Genomic DNA, 17800 nt, shown 5'->3' on the forward strand with positions numbered 1-17800 from the left:
ATTATTATAATTGAATATGCTTCATGTACTTTGAAAATCTTAGTTTACTTATGGTGGTACAATTATTTGAGGTTTGGTTCTGAGTTTGGCCTTATTCCTATTAGTTTTAGTGTCTGTTACTGCTTAAAGCTTTAGCTTACCAATATATCTACATCCAAGTGGAAGCAGATCATCACTGCTGCTCTTTCAATTCCATGATACTCATTTTTCAATCCCATAGTCTAACTATGCAAGGGTTTTCATTCAAATTTGGTTAATAAGTTTATGTTTTTGTTGATGTTCATTAGTTGTTCTTGTAAAGTAAGTGGGAAGTGCTGCATGTTGAATATCCATTTTTTTTTTTTTTTGAGATGGAGTCTTACTCTGTTGCCCTGGCTGGAGTGCAGTTGCACTATCTCAGCTCACTGCAACCTCCATCTCCCAGGTTCAAGCGATTCTTCTGCCTCAGCCTCTCCAGTAGCTAGGATTACAGAGGCAGGCTACCACGCCCTGCAAATTTTGTATTTTTAGTAGAGACAGGTTTTTGTCATGTTGCCCAGGCTGGTCTCGAACTTCTGAGCTCAGGGAATCTACCCGCCACAGCCTCCCAAAGTGCTAGAATTACAGGCATGAGCCACCACGCCCAGCCACTGCATGTTGAATTTCTATCGAACGTGTTTAAACTTTGGTTGCCATGTTCGGTTTCCATGGATTTTTAAAGGTGCAGATATAAATTTTTAAAGTTGACATACTTACACTTTCTGGTAATAAGACGACATAGAAATGTAAATATTTTTAAACAACTGTTTTCCAAAATATTATCTCCATAGCATGAGTTTAGAAAAGCATTAACAATATGAAATTCTGTTAAGTCACTTTTTAAAGTGTTTGCTAAGTATTAGCATTGTCAGTAGCCACTGATCACCAAAAAGTCAACAAAAATTAAATACTAATCTTTCTTCATGGAAAAACACGTAACTTATCTTTACATTTAATTCATCTTTTTAGAACTTTGCCACAAAATAAGTGAACTTTCATGTGATACAAAAAGGTTTGAGGTCACTCCCCAATCTCATTACAAAGCATTGTAAATCTTTTATGATTTGGCCAGGCACAGTGGCTCATGCCTGTAATCCCAGCACTTTGGGAGGCCAAGGAAGGATTGCTTGAGCCCGAGAGTTTAGACCAGCCTGGGCCACATGGCGAAACCCTGTCTTTACTAAAAATACAAAAAAATAGCAAGGCGTGGTGGCACAATCTGGTAATCCCAGCTACTCTGGAGACTGAAGCAGCAGGATAACTTGAGCCCAGGAGGTCAAGGCTTCAGTGAGTCATGATTGCACCACTGTACTCCAGGCTGGGCAACAGAGTGAGACGCTGTCTCAAAAAACAAAAAAAGAATACAGAAATTAAATTAAAAAATAAAAAAATATATTTTATGATTTAAATTAAAATCATCTGTAAAAACACTTCAGTAGCCAATTAAAAGGGCATTATGTTCCATATGCTGAGAGTTAACTAACAAGCCAAGGCACTGCTGTCCCGCCCTCTGTGCCTGGGTGGCCCTGCCTTCATAAAAAACCCTGTCCTATCCCAATACACAGTGTGACATCTACCTGAGCAAGAGCACCACCATGAATATTAGTAAAGCTGAATATCTTTTTAAATTTCAAGCTCAAAAAGAAATACTCTTAAACGTTCTCGTATTTTCTTCTTACACTTCAATCTGGTGTCTTATAGCCCATCTTGGAGACCACTTAAGTTGACAATAACCATGGTCTTTTTCAGTCTTCAAATTCTTTGATTTTAGGGGAATATGCATTCAGAACCAGAGGTGCCATGAGCCCTAGAGGAGGGGATGCAAGAGGTTGGAAATCTCTCCAGAATACGAACACCCAGAGACATGAGTGAAAGGCACAGTGAGATCACAAAGCACCATACAAAAGACTCACCCCTGAGGCCCTCTGCATCCCGCCCAGGTCACTTCATATTTAGAGGCTATACAGAAGGGACAAATTCAAACCATCTGTTTCAATTTAGCAGGAACTCTACACTTCCAATATCAGGACTTGGCACCTCTATCCTGATGAGGCAGCTGGTGCTATCTTTCTTGCAGCCAGCAGATGGCTCATTTTCAAGTTTAATCGTTGCCATTCAGTGAATAGTTTCCACATTCACACTCATTCCCTTCAGCCAATCTGCGATGGAAAGCAGAGCTTAAGATCCTTATCAAGTTACCCTTGCCAATAAAGCACACAGCTTATATCTAAAGCACTACACACAGATTGGCTCATCCAGTTTTCCTCACAACTTTGCAGAACCAGCAATCTTACAGTTAACATTCGATATTAAGGGCTTTCTATTCTTCCCGCTATGCCATTTCTTTAATTGTTCATTAAAATAGAAATCATTGTTGCTAGAGCTATATCTGGATTTTTTTTGACAGTTTGGTTCACTTCAGTTTTCCATTCAATCATCAATTATTGAGCATAAATTTTATATGCCAGGCAAAGTTCCAACAGCTATAAATACAGCAACGAACAAACAGATAATTCTCCATCCTATTGGGGAATCATATAAAACAATGATGATGATAGATAGATGATAGATAGATAGATAGATAGATAGATAGATAGATAGATAGATAGATAGATAGATAAATACATACATACATACATACATACATACATACATACATACATACATAGACAGATGTTAGGTAGTGCTAAATGCTATGTAGAAAAATAAAGCAAGGTGATTAGGTAGAGAGTAATGGGTCCTGCCTTTAGATAGGTATGGAAGTCTCAGTCTTAGAGCTAAGATTCAGGTGTAGGAATTTTAGAAACCTTGATTTTAGCTATATTTTTATCAATAATAATAACCAATTTTTATAGTACTTTACATACAATATGATTTTTATTACAATAGCTTGAGATATAATGTACCATTAACTCAGTTTTACAGAGGAATAAAGTAAGACTTAGAGAAATTAAAAAGTTCTTAAAAAATCAAGCTTATAGAGCTAATAAAGGATAGAGACAGGATTGAAGCCCAGGTTCTCCAGAATCCAGGTGCATGTTCCCGCAACTCAACTATGCTGCATATTCCTTTATTAAGTTCTCTTGTATACCTACTTAAGTAAAACTGCCAGTGAACTATTTTTCCTCCCTCAGTTCCGGTGTCTCGCCCCGTCCTCACCCTCAGGGCTCCCGGGGCCCAGGCTGTGGTGGGGGACCTGCTGGAGCTTCACTGTGAGTCCCTGAGAGGCTCCTTCCCGATCCTGTACTGGTTTTATCACGAGGATGACACCTTGGGGAACAGCTCGGCCCACTCTGGAGGAGGGGCATCCTTCAACCTCTCTCTGACTACAGAACATTCTGGAAACTACTCATGTGAGGCTGACAATGGCCTGGGGGCCCAGCACAGTAAAGTGGTGACACTCAATGTTACAGGTGTGTTAATAGTACCTGGGCTAGAGGTCACCGTTATGGTAAATAAAATAGCTATCTGACAGATTGTACAAATTCTACTAGCACCAAGGAGGTTTTGAACATGCACACGAAGGCTTGGGACTTCTGGAGATTGGTACTGATTCTATATGGGAGAGGGAAAGGAAATACATTTTAATCTTAGATGCTGGCGAATACCTTTCATGTGCCATAGTTTTGAAAATTACAAATGATGCTACAGGAGGAATCAGAAACTGGAACATACCCACCCTACTTGCATGATTTTGTCTATATCCAAAACCTGTGCCACTGGAACTCAAGTACAGCTCCCTCTACCCAGGAACTTCCAGGAACAGAACAGGCCTTACTGCTGCGGGAATCACGGGGCTGGTGCTCAGCATCCTCGTCCTTGCTGCTGCTGCTGCTCTGCTGCATTACGCCAGGGCCCGAAGGAAACCAGGTGGGTGTCTAGGTCCTACCTTGTGATGTGATTTTGCCGTTGCTATAATAATTTGAAGTTGTCTGGTGCACCCTATAAAGGTCAAGTATTCCCTTCCAAGTACTAGGCCCTCAGTTCCACTACTCACTGTCACTCTGTAGGCAATTGTAGCAAAAACAATAGAATAAACTTCTCAATAAAATTTTTACCTCATGTGTTTAATTGGAAATTTATATTAGGTAGCAGAGTTTTGCTTCCAATTAAAAATTAGAAAATTAATTAACTCATGTTCTATCTCCCTAAGAAAGTCCTTCATTCATAACAAAAAATAAATAAATCATCATAGAGGTGACCATAAACTCCGAGATATATTTGAATGCCAGCTAAATATAGTGAAATTGGATAAAATAAATAAAGAATGCCAAAAATGAGATTAAAAATTCAATTTCCGATTGTTGCTAGTATATAGAAACACAATTAATTTTAATATTAAGTTTATATCCTGAAATCTTGCTAGACTGACTTATTAGTTCAGTATCTCTTTTGCAGATTTCATCAGATGTTCTATATAGATGATCATGTTGTCTGCAAAGAAAGATAGTTTAACTCTTTTCTTTCTAATATTAATTTCTTTTACTTCTTGTTCTTGCTTAATTGCACTGGTTAGAACTTCCTGTACAATGTTGAGTGCAGGTGGTGAGAGAAAATATTCTTATCACATTCCAGATCTTAGGGGGAAAGTATTCAATCTCTCCCCATTACAGATTACTTTAGCCATGGGTTTTTTTCAGTGCTGTTTATCTGGTGGAGGAAGTCCCTCCTATTCCTAATTTGCTGAGAGATTTTACACAAATAAATTTTTGTAAAATGATTTTTCTACATTTATTGAGATAGTAATGAGATTTTTTTTAGTCTACTGATAAGGTGAATCTTGAATGTCGAAGTAGCCTTATATTTCTGGGGTCAACCCAACTTGGTCATGATTGTTGATTTGATTTGCTAAAATTTTGCAAAGGATGTTTACGCCCATGTTTATGAGGAATATTGGTTGTTAGCTTTCATTTCTAGAAATGTCTTTTTATGATTTGGTCTCAAAGGAATACTTACTTAGTTACCACTTCCAGAATTTTTCTTTCCTTTTTATATAGCCATATTTTCACCTGGTATCAATTTTGTTCTGCCTGAAGGACTTTTTTTTTTTTTTTAACATTTCTTACAGTATGACTGTCTGCCAGTGAATTTGATTGGTAATGTTTCTCAATTCCTCTATATCCTTACTGATTTTTTGTCTACCTGATCTATCAATTATTGAGATAGGGGAACTAAAATCTTTAACTGTAATTGTGAATTTATCCATTTCTTCTGCAATTCTATCAAGTTTTGCTTCCGGAATTTGGAATTGCTCATTATTAGGTGGATAAGTGTTAAGAATTTTCATGTTTTTGATGAATTATCCACTTTATCCTTATGAAATGACCCTCTGTATCCGTGGTTGAATCACTTACTGTAAAACAGTCTTTGTCTAATATTAATATAATTAGTGTTAGCATGTGATTTTTTTCCATCCTTTTGCTTTTAGCCTATTTGTAACCCTATATTTAAAGTTAATTTTTAATAGATAGCATGCAGCTAATTCTTGCCGGTTTTGTTTAGTTTAATATTATAGTCTGCCTTTAAAATGAGGTGTTCAGACCATTTACACTAGTGTAATTATTGATATGATTAGGTTTCATGTCTATTTTGCTATTTGCTTTCTATTTGTCACATCTATTTTTTGCTTTACTTTGACTTATTTTTGGAATAATTGATTTTTTAATTCTATTTTACTTCCTTTGTTAGTATAATAGCCATAACTTTTTAAAAATTTTCAACTTTTATTTTAGATGTAAGGGGTAAATGTGTGGATTGGTTACATGGTTATATTGCATGAGATTGAGATTTGGGGTACAGATCCTGTCACCCAGATAGTAAGCATAGTACCCAATAGGTAGTTTTTCAACTCACACATTCCTCCCCATCTCCCCCATCTAGTAGCCCACAGTGTCTGTTGTTCCATGTTTATGTCCATGTTTGCTCAATGTTTAGGTCCCACTTATAAGTGAGAACATGTAGTATTTGGTTTTCTGTTCTTGTGTTAGTTGGTTTATGATTATGGCCTCCAGTTAAATCTATGTTGCTGCAAAAGACATGATTTCATTTTTTTATGTCTGCGTAGTATTCCATGGTGTATATGTACCACATTTTCTTTATCCAGTCTACCACTGGTGGGCACCTAGATTGATACCATATCTTTGCTATTGTGAATAGTATGGCAATGAACATATGAGTGCATGTGTCTTTTTGACAGAATGATTTATTTTATTGTGGGCGTATACCAATAACAGAATTACTAGGTTGAATGGTAGCTCTATTATAAGTTCTTTGAGAAATCTCCAAACTCCATTCCACAGTGGTTAAACTAACTTAAATTCCCACCAACAGTGTATAAGCATTCCCTTTTCTCCTCAGCCTCACCAGCACCTATTGTTTTCTGACTTTTAAATAATAGCCATTCTGACTGGTGTGAGATAGTATCTGATGGTGGTTTTGATTTCCATTTCTCTGGAGATTAGTGATGTTGAGCATTTTTTTATGTTTGTTGGCCGCTTGCTTGACTTCTTTTGAGAAGTGTCTGTTTATGTCCTTCACTTATATTTTAATGGGGTTATTTGGTTTTTGCTTGTTGATTTGTTTAAGTTCCTTACAGGTCTCAACATTAGACTTCTGTCAGATGCATAGTTTCCTAATATTTTCTCCTATTCTATAGGTTGTCTGTTTACTCTGTTGATAATTTCTTTTGCCGTGCAGAAGCTCTTTAGTTTAATTAAGTCACACTTGTCAATTTTTGTTGTTGTTGCAATTGCTTTGGGAACTTAGCCAAAAATTCTTTGCCAAAGCTGATGTCAAGGATCGTATTTCCTAGGTTTTCCTCTAGGAATTTTATAGTTTGGAGTCCTACATTTAAATCTTTGATCCATCCTGAATTAAGTTTTGTATATGGTGAAAAGTAGGGGTCTAGTTTCAGTCTTCTGAATATGGCTAGCAAGTTATCCCGGCACCATTTATTGAATAGACAGTCATTTCCCCATTGCTTCTTTTTGTTAGCCTTGGCAAAGATCGGATGGTTGTAGGTGTGAATCTTTATTTCTGAGTTTTCTATTCCATTCCATTGGTCTATGTGTCTGTTTTTGTATCAGTACTATACTATTTTGATTACTGTAGGCTTATAGTATAGTTTGAAGTTGTGAGGTGTGATGCCTTCAGCTTTGCTGTCTTTGCTTAGGAATGCTTTGGCTATTTGGGCTCTTTTTGGTTCCATATGAATTTTAAAATAGATTTTTCTAATTCTGTGAAGAATGATTTTGGTAATTTGATAGGAATAATATTGAATCTGTAAATTTCTTTCGGCAGTATGGCCATTTTAACAATATTAATTCTTCCAATCTATGAGCATGCAATGTTTTTCCATTTATTTGTGTTGTCTTTATTTCAGCATTTTTTTTTTTTATTTCTCGCAGAGATCTTTCACCTCCTTTGTTAGCTGTATTCCTAGGTATTTCGTTTTCTTTGTGGCTATTCAAAATGGAATTGTCCCATTGATTTAACTCTTTGCCTGACTTTGTTGATGTATAGAAATGCTACTGGTTTTTGTACCTTAATTTTGTGTCCTGAAACCTTACTCTTGGCAGAGTCTTGAGGGCTTTCAAGTTAGAGAGTCATGCAGTCAGTGAAAAGAGAAAGTGTGACTTAGTTAGCTATTTGGGTGCTTTTTATTTCTTTCTCTTGCCTGGTTGCTCTGGCTAGGAATTTCAGTACTATCTTGAATAGGCGTAGTGATAGTGGACATGCATAGTTGTGTCCATTTTTCATTAATTAAAAAAAAATTTTTATTTATGCATTAATTTTTATCTTTACCCAGGAGTTATTCAGGAGTAAGTTGTCTAATTTCCATGTATTTGTTAGTTTTGAGAGATCTTCCTGATATTTATTTCTATTTTTATTGCACTGTAGTCTAAGAGTGTACTTGGTATGATTTTTTAAAAAATTTTATTGATATCTGCTTTATGGCCCAGCATATGGCTGATCCTAGGATATGTTCCACATGCAGGTGAGAAGAATGTATATTCCATAGTTGCTGGATAGAATATTCTGTAGATGTGTGTTAGGTCTATTTGGTCAAGTGTCAAGTTTCTTTGTCAGTTTTCTGACAAAGTCCAGAGTTTCTTTGTCAGTTTTCTGCCTCGATGATCTGTCTAACTCTGTCAGTGGGATATTGAAATCTCCCACTATTACTGTGTGACTGTCCAGGTTTTTTGTAGATCAAGAGGAACTTGTTTTATGAATCTGGGTGCTGCAATGTTGGGTGCATATATATTTAGAATAGTTAAGTTTTCTTGTTGGAAGCAATAATTATTTGTTTTGTTACTCTGGTGATTGCTTTAGGGCTTATAGTATACATCTTCAACTTATTGCTGTTTTCAAGTGATATTATATTACTTATAGAAGGCTAGTCACACCTCCTACTTCCAAAATTACTTTTCTTTTTTTCCTCTCATTGTTTATCTGGGATGCCATTTTCTAATCTATAACATACTAAAAGAAGACATTTGAATCTCAGTGTTGAGGTTGTCAGTCAGCACAGCACCAGGAGAGAAAACTGACAATCATTTCACACGATCCATGTGGACAGAAGCCTAGGTGGTCTGTCCCCCAGACTTACGGGAAGTGTTATTTTAAATAACAAACTCACTAAGGAATTAGGACAGTTCACCAAGCAAAGGGTCTGTGCTCTTCTTTTCTCAAAATCTTGCTTACTGTACCTCCACATAGCAAAGTCTCCCTTCTCATCATTGACAAGACTTCTCAGGAAGAAGCTCAGACCTTCTACATTTTTCTAAAAGTTAAGGGTTCTGCTCCTTGCCTGAGTGAATCACTCCTAAAAGGAATGATAGGTTTATTGACTCTATAGTAAATCTGGCTGTGTTGAAATTCCAGTAACAAAACTTGCCAACTTGATATTGGGTGAATAAGTTAAACTCACTAAACTTCAGTTTCTTTATCTATGAAGTGGTTATAATAATAATAGTATCTACCTTTTAGGTACTATGACACAACCTAGGTAAACTGCTTAGCACCGTGCTGGCCCATATGTCTTCAAGGAATATTAGCTTGTATAATAAATAGCCACCTGTCTAGGTCTCAGTTTTCTCTTTTACAGATAAGGAGATAGACTGACTCCCAGATGCATTCTAGGTCAAAGCTAACCACCCACAGAAAAGATACTGGTTATTGACTGATGTGGATTGTGATTGCTCTGAGGAGATTCAGGACCAGATCCTGATCACACCCCTCTAGCTTAACTCAGGAGGCCCACTCCCTGAGGAACAGGGAGTTACTCAGTTATTTTTCATGAGAGTCAAGGCTGGTATGTGTATTTTGAGCAACGACTTGCATTCTCTAAGCCAATGAGACCGATTAGAGCTACAGATTTTAAAAAGGCAAAGGACAAGGATGGGAACCTGGATAAGGCTTGTATTGGGGCAAGCCTGAAAGATTCAATATTTTGGTGATGATGGAAACTTGCCATATTTTTAAGTCTGATAGATTTGGCTTCAAGGATAGACTTCTAACAGGCAATCTCCTATTAGAAAATTGTCAATTTGTTATTTTTAAGTCCTCAAAGTAAATACTTTGTTCAGTTGTTTAACAAATCTTTGTTGAACATTTTTAACTGCTAAGCATGATATTAGGAATACAAAAAAATTTAAGATGAGGTTTACAGCCTCAAGTAGCACATCCTTTCATGAAAGAGAGAAATAGAGGCAAATAGAAATAAATAATTACAAAACAATATAGTAATTTTAATATTACATGGTCTTATGTGCATGGAGACAGTTTACTTAATCCAGCCTGTTGGCATCAGGGACAGCTCTGGAAGAAAGATAAATTGGAGCTAGCCAAGTGAAAGAGAAGGAGAGAAGAGGTGTGGAAAACCCATTACATACCCAGACGATTTGCAGTTCAGTGTTGCTGGAATAGACTTGCAGGGGTGAGGGGTCACAGTTAGAGAAAGAGAAGGTAGAGCTTATCATGGTAGTCCCATTGATTCATATTAGTGAAGGAATTCTGTATCCATTTTGAGCATCCCTTGGCCCCTCTAGGCCTCAGTCTCCTTGTCTCCACCTTGTAGGGCTGCAGTCAGGATGAAGAAGTGGGTTTGAGGGGAGCACCTGACCCAGGTTGTGACCTACTCAGTCACAACTACTTAGAGTTGCTATTCACCTATTACTGATTGAAAAATGATTCAGAATGAGCGTGACTCTGGGCAAATGCCTTTCAAGACCCCACCTTCCTCACCTATAACATAACATAGGGGGAGTAAGGAGGGTGGAGCTGGATAATCCTTGAGATTTGCCGTAGCTTAGATCTAGAATGAATCTGATTTCTAGGAAAAAATGTTCTAACAGGGAGTTCATTATTTACACAGCTCACTTACCACCAACCTTCCTTTGTTTGTTTTGCAGGAGGACTTTCTGCCACTGGAACATCTAGGTGAGGTCTCTGCTTCTTGTGCTGCCAACATTTTCATGATTTATTTATATGCACACGACTTGTTTATGTTTTTTTAAAATTTCAATGGATTTCCTAGTAGCATATTTACGTTCTTACAAAATAAAAAAGTAGATATAAGTGAATGTCACTTTCACTTATATTTGTGAACGATATTCACTGTCTCTACTTAAACACAATACATGTTATTGTCTATCTATGTTAATTTATCTACTTCCTTAAATGTGTTCCAGCAGAGACTTGACCACTAGTGTCTTAATGGCATTACCTTTCATAGGGCTACAGTGCATTCATTTCCTTCTTCCTCATTCTTCCACTCATTTGGGAAATTATTATTGAATGCTGGCAATGTTCAATTCACAATATTAACTGCAGAAGGAAATGAAATTGGAAACAAATCCACTTTACTTGAAGAGCTCACATGGCATCTTGCAGGAAAGGTAGATTATTGTAACATGAGGTGGAAAACTGAAAGGGACCTTTTAAAAAAGACAAGGTTTAAGTTCTGTAAGAATGCAGAGGTCTTTGCGTATCAGTGTTTAATCATTTACATCTTCAAAAATAACATTTAAAATTAGTCAAATATGAGTTTTTGCCTTTCAAAGAGGCCCTGAGGCTGCTGGCTCTCTGGCCTTGCCTGGGCTGTCCTGTTTTGTAATGCTTCCCTGGGCTTCATCTTGTGCCATAAGTCTTCTGATACTTTATTAATAAATGGTGCTGGGAAAACTGGCTAACCGTATGTAGAAAGCTGAAACTGGATCCCTTCCTTACACCTTATACAAAAATTAATTCAAGATGGATTAAAGACTTAAATGTTAGACTTAAAACCATAAAAACCCTAGAAGAAAACCTAGGCAATACCATTCAGGACATAGGCATGGGCAAAGACTTCATGTCTAAAACACCAAAAGCAATGGCAACAAAAGCCAAAATTGACAAATGGGATCTAATTAAACTAAAGAGCTTCTGCACAGCAAAAGAAATTACCATCAGAGTGAACAGGCAACCTACAAAATGGGAGAAAATTTTCGCAACCTGCTCATCTGACAAAGGGCTAATGTCCGGAATCTACAATGAACTCAAACAAATTTACAAGAAAAAACAAACAACCCCATCAAAAAGTGGGCGAAGGATATGAACAGACCCTTCTCAAAAGAAGACATTTATGCAGCCAAAAAACACGTGAAAAAATTCTCATCATCACTGGCCATCAGAGAAATGCAAATCAAAACCACAATGAGATACCATCTCACACCAGTTAGAATGGTGATCATTAAAAAGTCAGGAAACAACAGGTGCTGGAGAAGATGTGGAGAAATAGGAACACTTTTACACTGTTGGTGGGACTGTAAACTAGTTCAATCATTGGTGGAAGTCAATGTGGCGATTCCTCAGGGATCTAGAAGTAGAAATACCATTTGACCCAGCCATCCCATTACTGGGTATATACCCAAAGGATTATAAATCATGCTGCTATAAAGACACATGCACACATATGTTTATTAAGGCACTATTCTCAATAGCAAAGACTTGGAACCAACCCAAATGTCCAACAACAATAGACTGGATTAAGAAAATGTGGCACATATACACCATGGAATACTATGCAGCTGTAAAAAATGATGAGTTCATGTCCTTTGTAGGAACATGGATGAAACTGGAAACCATCATTCTCAGCAAACTATCGCAAGGACAAAAAACCAAACACCGCATGTTCTCACTTATAGGTGGGAATTGAACAATGAGATCACATGGACACAGGAAGGGGAACATCACACTCTGGGGACTGTTGTGGGGTGGGGGGAGGGGAGAGGGATAGCATTAGGAGATATACCTAATTCTAAATGACAAGTTAATGGGTGCAACACACCAACATGGCACATGTATACATATGTAACTAACCTGCACATTGTGCACATGTACCCTAAAACTTAAAGTATAATAATAATAAAATTTAAAAAAAAGATCCAAGCAGAAGCAGACACAATATTTTTACTTGAATCATGCTGGACTGGAGGACTTCCAGAATACTGATTTCCCTGAAATTCTGTGTAACCCACAGATACTTTTTAATCCATTCTCTCCCCCTCTGTCACAGTCACAGTCCTGGTGAGTGTCAGGAGCCTTCCTCGTCCAGGCCTTCCAGGATAGACCCTCAAGAGCCCACTCACTCTAAACCACTAGCCCCGATGGAGCTGGAGCCAATGTACAGCAATGGTGAGGACTCCCTAGGGGGCAGAAGGCTCTAGGGAGGAGCCAGGGAGGGAAAAGGGATTGAGCGACAGCCCATGGCCCTGTCACAAATTTAAAAATGACATTCCTAGCATTACACTGGGAATAGAAGTTGGTTATGAATTTGGTGATTGGGAAGTAGAGTCTAGAATATGAGCTCTTGACTGCAACCAACTATGATATCTTCTCTCACAGTAAGTCCTGGAGATAGCAACCCGATTTATTCCCGGATCTGGAGCATCCAGCATAAAAAAGAAAACTCAGGTGAGATGCCTTTCAGGCAAATAGAGGTGAGGGGGCAGTGTTTTATTAAAACGGGCAAGGGGTCTTTGATCAAAGTTATTTCAAATACAAGCCCAACACGCAAGGCATTACTTGCCTCCCATATTGTCAGCTGTATAATCTTTCCATTTCTTCTTACCTTTACATACTGCCGCCATGATCCCATAAATTCTTTGAGGACAGACACTGTGACTTTTTCACTAATGTATTCACAGCATTTAGCTCAATGCTTGGAAAACTGTAGGCCCCCTAAAATAGTGTTTGAATTAATGAGTGAATAATCAAATGTGGAGACAATTGTCATTCTTTTAACTGGTCTCTTTATTTCTACTACTGTTCTCCTCCAGCCTTCCCACAATCTATTTCCAGCATGATCCCTTTGAGGTGCTCTATTGTTCACATCAGTGCCTCGATTAACTGCCCTCAATGACACCCATTCCAAAGCATGATCTTTGCCTTCTGCACGCTGGCTCCTCCTGCAAGCTTTGCCTAATGTTCTTCCTCTAGCCATACTGAACTCTTGGCATCTTTATGCTTGGTGCTCATGTTTCTTACTGGTCCTGAAATGTCCTTTCCTCTAGTCTACTTGGGGACCCCTACTCATATTTCAAGACATAGATCAGGTAACACAGTGAAACTCACACTGATGCCAACTACCCTTTCCATATTCTAATCTGGGAGGAGACATTTATTCTTTATAGTAACAACATAGTTCAATATGTATTTCTGTCTTGGTGCCCATAAAGCTTGTTGCATTTATTTCTATGTCCATTTCTCCCCTTCATAATTATAGGATTCTTGATCACATTAACTGAGTTTCTGTCATTTCTTTTTTTTTTTTGTGAGATGGGGTCTCGTTCTGTCGCCCAGGCTGGAGTGCAGCAGTGCGATCTTGGCTCATTTCAACTTCTGCCTCCTGGGTTCAAGGGATTCTCCTGCCTTAGCTTCCTAAGTAGCCGGGATTACAGGCGTGCATCACCATGCCCAGCTAAATTTTGTATTTTTAGTAGAGACGGGGTTTCACTATGTTGTCCAGGAGTTTCTGTCATTTCTATCTCCTTATACCTTACCTAATGCCTAATAGAAGGCATTGCTTATTGGCTGCACAAATAAATAAAAGAGATACAAACAGCCCCTTGGAAAGGTAGAAAACACACACACACTAAATTTTCTCAATGCTCCAATGCAACTCTTTGGCTTCCTGGGAAATTGTCATGTGGCCTTAGAATGCCAATCTCCTCTCTGGTCTCTTCCAATTTCCCTGTGCAAGTGAAGTGACTCATATCTGCCTCCTTCTCCCAGAGGATCAATACAGCCACAGAAGTCTGCAGTGGATTGGGGGTGGGTGCCCCTCTGGGGTTATAATGAGCAGAGGAGCAAGAAGGAAATTGTCATGAAAATAGTTCTGGGCATTTGGTGGGCAGAGGAAAGTCTTTATTACTGTTTGTGCTTGGGGCAGTACTTTTTCTATTTGGGTTTGGAAGAATCCAACAGACGAAACAGTCAAGAGATCAAGCAAATCAAGAAGATTGGCCTGGAGTACTTTTTCTATGTGGGTTTGGAAGAATCCAGCAGAGGAAACAGCAAGAGATCAAGCAAATCAAGAAGATTGGTTTGGAATGCAGTGTGCGTAGGTTGTAGGTTGGAATATATTGCCCACAGTTTAATACTTTTCTTTGCTACTCCTACCCAACAGCTAATTGTCCAATGATGCATCAAGAGCATGAGGTGAGTCACATTTCTTGGCTTTCTTTCCTCTCTGGCCTTCCTCTCCTGTATTTAGGTACTTACCTTTTGTGTTTTTTTCTACCAGGAACTTACAGTCCTCTATTCAGAATTGAAGAATACACACCCAGATGACTCTGCAGGGGAGGCTAGCAGCAGAGGCAGGGCCCATGAAGAAGATGATGAAGAAAACTATGAGAATGTACCACGTGTATTACTGGCCTCAGACCACTAGCCCCTTACCCAGAGTGGCCCACAGGAAACAGCCTGCACCATTTTTTTTTTTTTTGTTCTCTCCAACCACACATCATCCATCTCTCCAGACTCTGCCCCCTACGAGGCTGGGCTGCAGGGTATGTGAGGCTGCGCAAAAGGTCTGCAAATCTCCCCTGTACCTGATCTGTGTGTTCCCCAGGAAAAGAGCAGGCAGCCTCTGAGCAAGCACTGTGTTATTTTCACAGTGGAGACACGTGGCAAGGCAGGAGGGCCCTCAGCTCCTAGGGCTGTCGAATAGAGGAGGAGAGAGAAATGGTCTAGCCAGGGTTACAAGGGCACAATCATGACCATTTGATCCAAGTGTGATCGAAAGCTGTTAATGTGCTCTCTGTATAAACAATTTGCTCCAAATATTTTGTTTCCCTTTTTTGTGTGGCTGGTAGTGGCATTGCTGATGTTTTGGTGTATATGCTGTATCCTTGCTACCATATTGGGAACAGCCAAAAGAAGTTATAGAACAAGATTTTAAGGTGACTCTATCTGAAGTGTATTTTTGTACTTACAGGGTGACATTCCCAACCAAATTACCCTAGTTATGATGAAAAATAACTTCAGCATTTCATTAAAGACTCTGCTAGTTTAATATGTGACTTCTATTCCCACTGCAAAGACCTTATGTGTGAAGAATCACATTAATTGTAATTTTTGCTTCATGACATAGTCTCATCATTTTCCATACATGATAGATTTCTAGTCAGTCAGTTTTATTCTTATAAGCACCCATTAACCCCGAGACAATAACCTACTATATCTATGTGGCTTCTCCCATTCTTTTCCTCTACCTCACTCCATCTGATAAAAAACCATTCTAAATCTCATGTTCATTATTCCCATGTTCTCCTATTTCTGTCATATTAATATATCTACATGTTTTCCTTAAATATGTTTTTATATTAGTTTTAACTATAAGTTAAAGACCATATTGTTGTAGATAATTTTTTTAGTACTTTCTCTTCATGTTGTATTTCTAAGATTCATCCATATTGTTGCGTGTTGCTATAGTTCATTTGTTTTTATTGCTGTTTAGTATTCACTTGTGTAAAATATCTGGCTTAATGTTTTCCTAGCTATCACTATCAAAAACTCTTTCCACAGCGTGTTGAATTTTTAATATGACAAAAATGAAAATGTACCAACAATTTTCAGTGACTTCACCTCCATTCTGAAATCGTGATGTTTCCAAATATCTCTGAACACCTCAAGTCCTAGGGACAACTGAGATTATATTAACATTAATCTCTGAATGTTGCCAGTTCTAGGCCTTCACTTGGTTCATGTAGGAACACCAAGTCCCTTTCAAAGCACCACATCTTCCTCTAATCAATATTTCTTGGAGTCCCTAGGGAATGTCTTACATGCATTCAAACAATCACCATTTCTGGAGATACACTACAGGGTCACCATAAACTCTGCTACCCTTAGGTTCCATCACTATGGAAGATGAGTTTCATCAGAAGGCACTTTTGCCCTCCGTTACGACCAGCAAAGCCAGCTAAGCCACAGCTGCTGGCCTCAAAAAATGTGATGATCAATCCACACTGCTCCCACTGGCCTCTGTTACCCTTATCCTGGCCTTTGAGAGCAGGGCATGATGTCCTGCCTATACTGAGATGCTGATCTCTGCCAGTTCATGTTCATATTGGCATTAAAATTTTAAGGTCCCTTGAAGAGGGAGGAGGCAAACGTCTCTGTCTTCTATGTGATACACTCTGCTGTTTTTTTCTCTATGGTGAAAATATGTAAACTGGTTTTGGGTACCAACCACCAGGCTGTATATGGAGGCTCTCCTCCTTTCTAACCCTGCTGCTGATTTGGAATTACCTTGCCAAGCCCCTTTGTGCCTTATAGTGAACTTTCTCTAAGGGACCTGTCATCTCTTATCATTGTTTATCCATTTTCTAGATTCTGAACCCAAGAAAGAACAAAGTTCAAGATTTTCCATGTCTTTGTAACACTTAGCCCTGTGCAAATCAGAGTATGTGAGTGGAAGGAGGGGTGAGTCCTAACTGTACATCTCGGATATAACAAAAGTGCAAATTCTGATTGCCCTGTAAAATGAATTATTCTCATGCAGTGCTCTACTTGACTTTTATCGTTGAATTCACAACTAAAAACCCATAGCCCAGAAATCTAAAAAAAGTAATTTTAGTGGAGCCTTTGAAAATAAAAGACCATTGGAAAAAGTACCAGTTTCCACTGTCTTTCTCACACTTACCCTTTTAGTATATCTTTACATCAGAGCCTATTCTCACTCATGGTTTACCAAATAGAAAGCCACATGAGAAGCTTAGGTTTTGTCACTAACGTATATTAAAAAGATTATTTTAATTTTATCAAGTTCAGATTTGGGTGGGGACACAGAGTTAAACCATATCATTCTGCCTCGACCTCTTCCAAATCCCATGTTTTCACATTTCAAAATACAATCATGCCTTCCCAACAGTCCGTTAAAGTCTTAACTCATTCCAGCCTTAATACAAAAAGCCAAGTCCAAAGTCTCATCTGAGACAAGGCAAGTCCCTTCCAACTAGGAGCCTGTGAAATTAAAAGCAAGTCAGTTACTTCCAAGATACAATGGGGGTACAGGCATTGGATAAATGCTTCCATTTTAAATGGGAGAAATTGGCCAAAACAAAGAGGCTACAGGCCCCATGCAGGTCCAAAATTCAGTGGGGCAGTCATTACATCTTAAAGCTCCAACACAATCTCCTTTGACTCCATGTCTCACATCCAGGTCACACTGATGCAAAGAGTGGGCTTCCATGGCCTTGGGCAGCTCTGCCTTTGTGGCTTTGCAGGGTACAGCCCC

The 17800-nt window shown here is 38.5% G+C and overlaps 1 protein-coding gene across 7 annotated transcripts in view; it reads left to right on the top strand.

The window, feature by feature from the left end:
- FCRL3 (Fc receptor like 3) overlaps positions 1-17177 on the top strand; it is a 63501-nt gene extending 46324 nt beyond the window's left edge. The window contains exons 9-16 of one of the 7 annotated variants that reach the window (XM_063693836.1): positions 3153-3431; positions 3769-3888; positions 10431-10458; positions 12575-12693; positions 12904-12972; positions 14687-14718; positions 14804-14917; positions 16894-17154. In XM_063693836.1, coding sequence (XP_063549906.1) covers positions 3153-3431; positions 3769-3888; positions 10431-10458; positions 12575-12693; positions 12904-12972; positions 14687-14718; positions 14804-14917; positions 16894-16950 — 818 coding nt within the window. In that variant the 3' untranslated portion in view covers positions 16951-17154. Of the gene's footprint in view, positions 1-3152; positions 3432-3768; positions 3889-10430; positions 10459-12574; positions 12694-12903; positions 12973-14686; positions 14719-14803 lie in introns of all 7 variants that reach the window. The other 6 variants (XM_055362583.2, XM_055362629.2, XM_055362608.2 and 3 more) reach the window with 6 other exon arrangements.
- The last annotated feature ends 623 nt before the right edge of the window (positions 17178-17800 follow it).

This window comes from Gorilla gorilla, chromosome 1, assembly GCF_029281585.2.
Source record: "Gorilla gorilla gorilla isolate KB3781 chromosome 1, NHGRI_mGorGor1-v2.1_pri, whole genome shotgun sequence".
Classification (NCBI taxonomy): domain Eukaryota; kingdom Metazoa; phylum Chordata; class Mammalia; order Primates; family Hominidae; genus Gorilla; species Gorilla gorilla.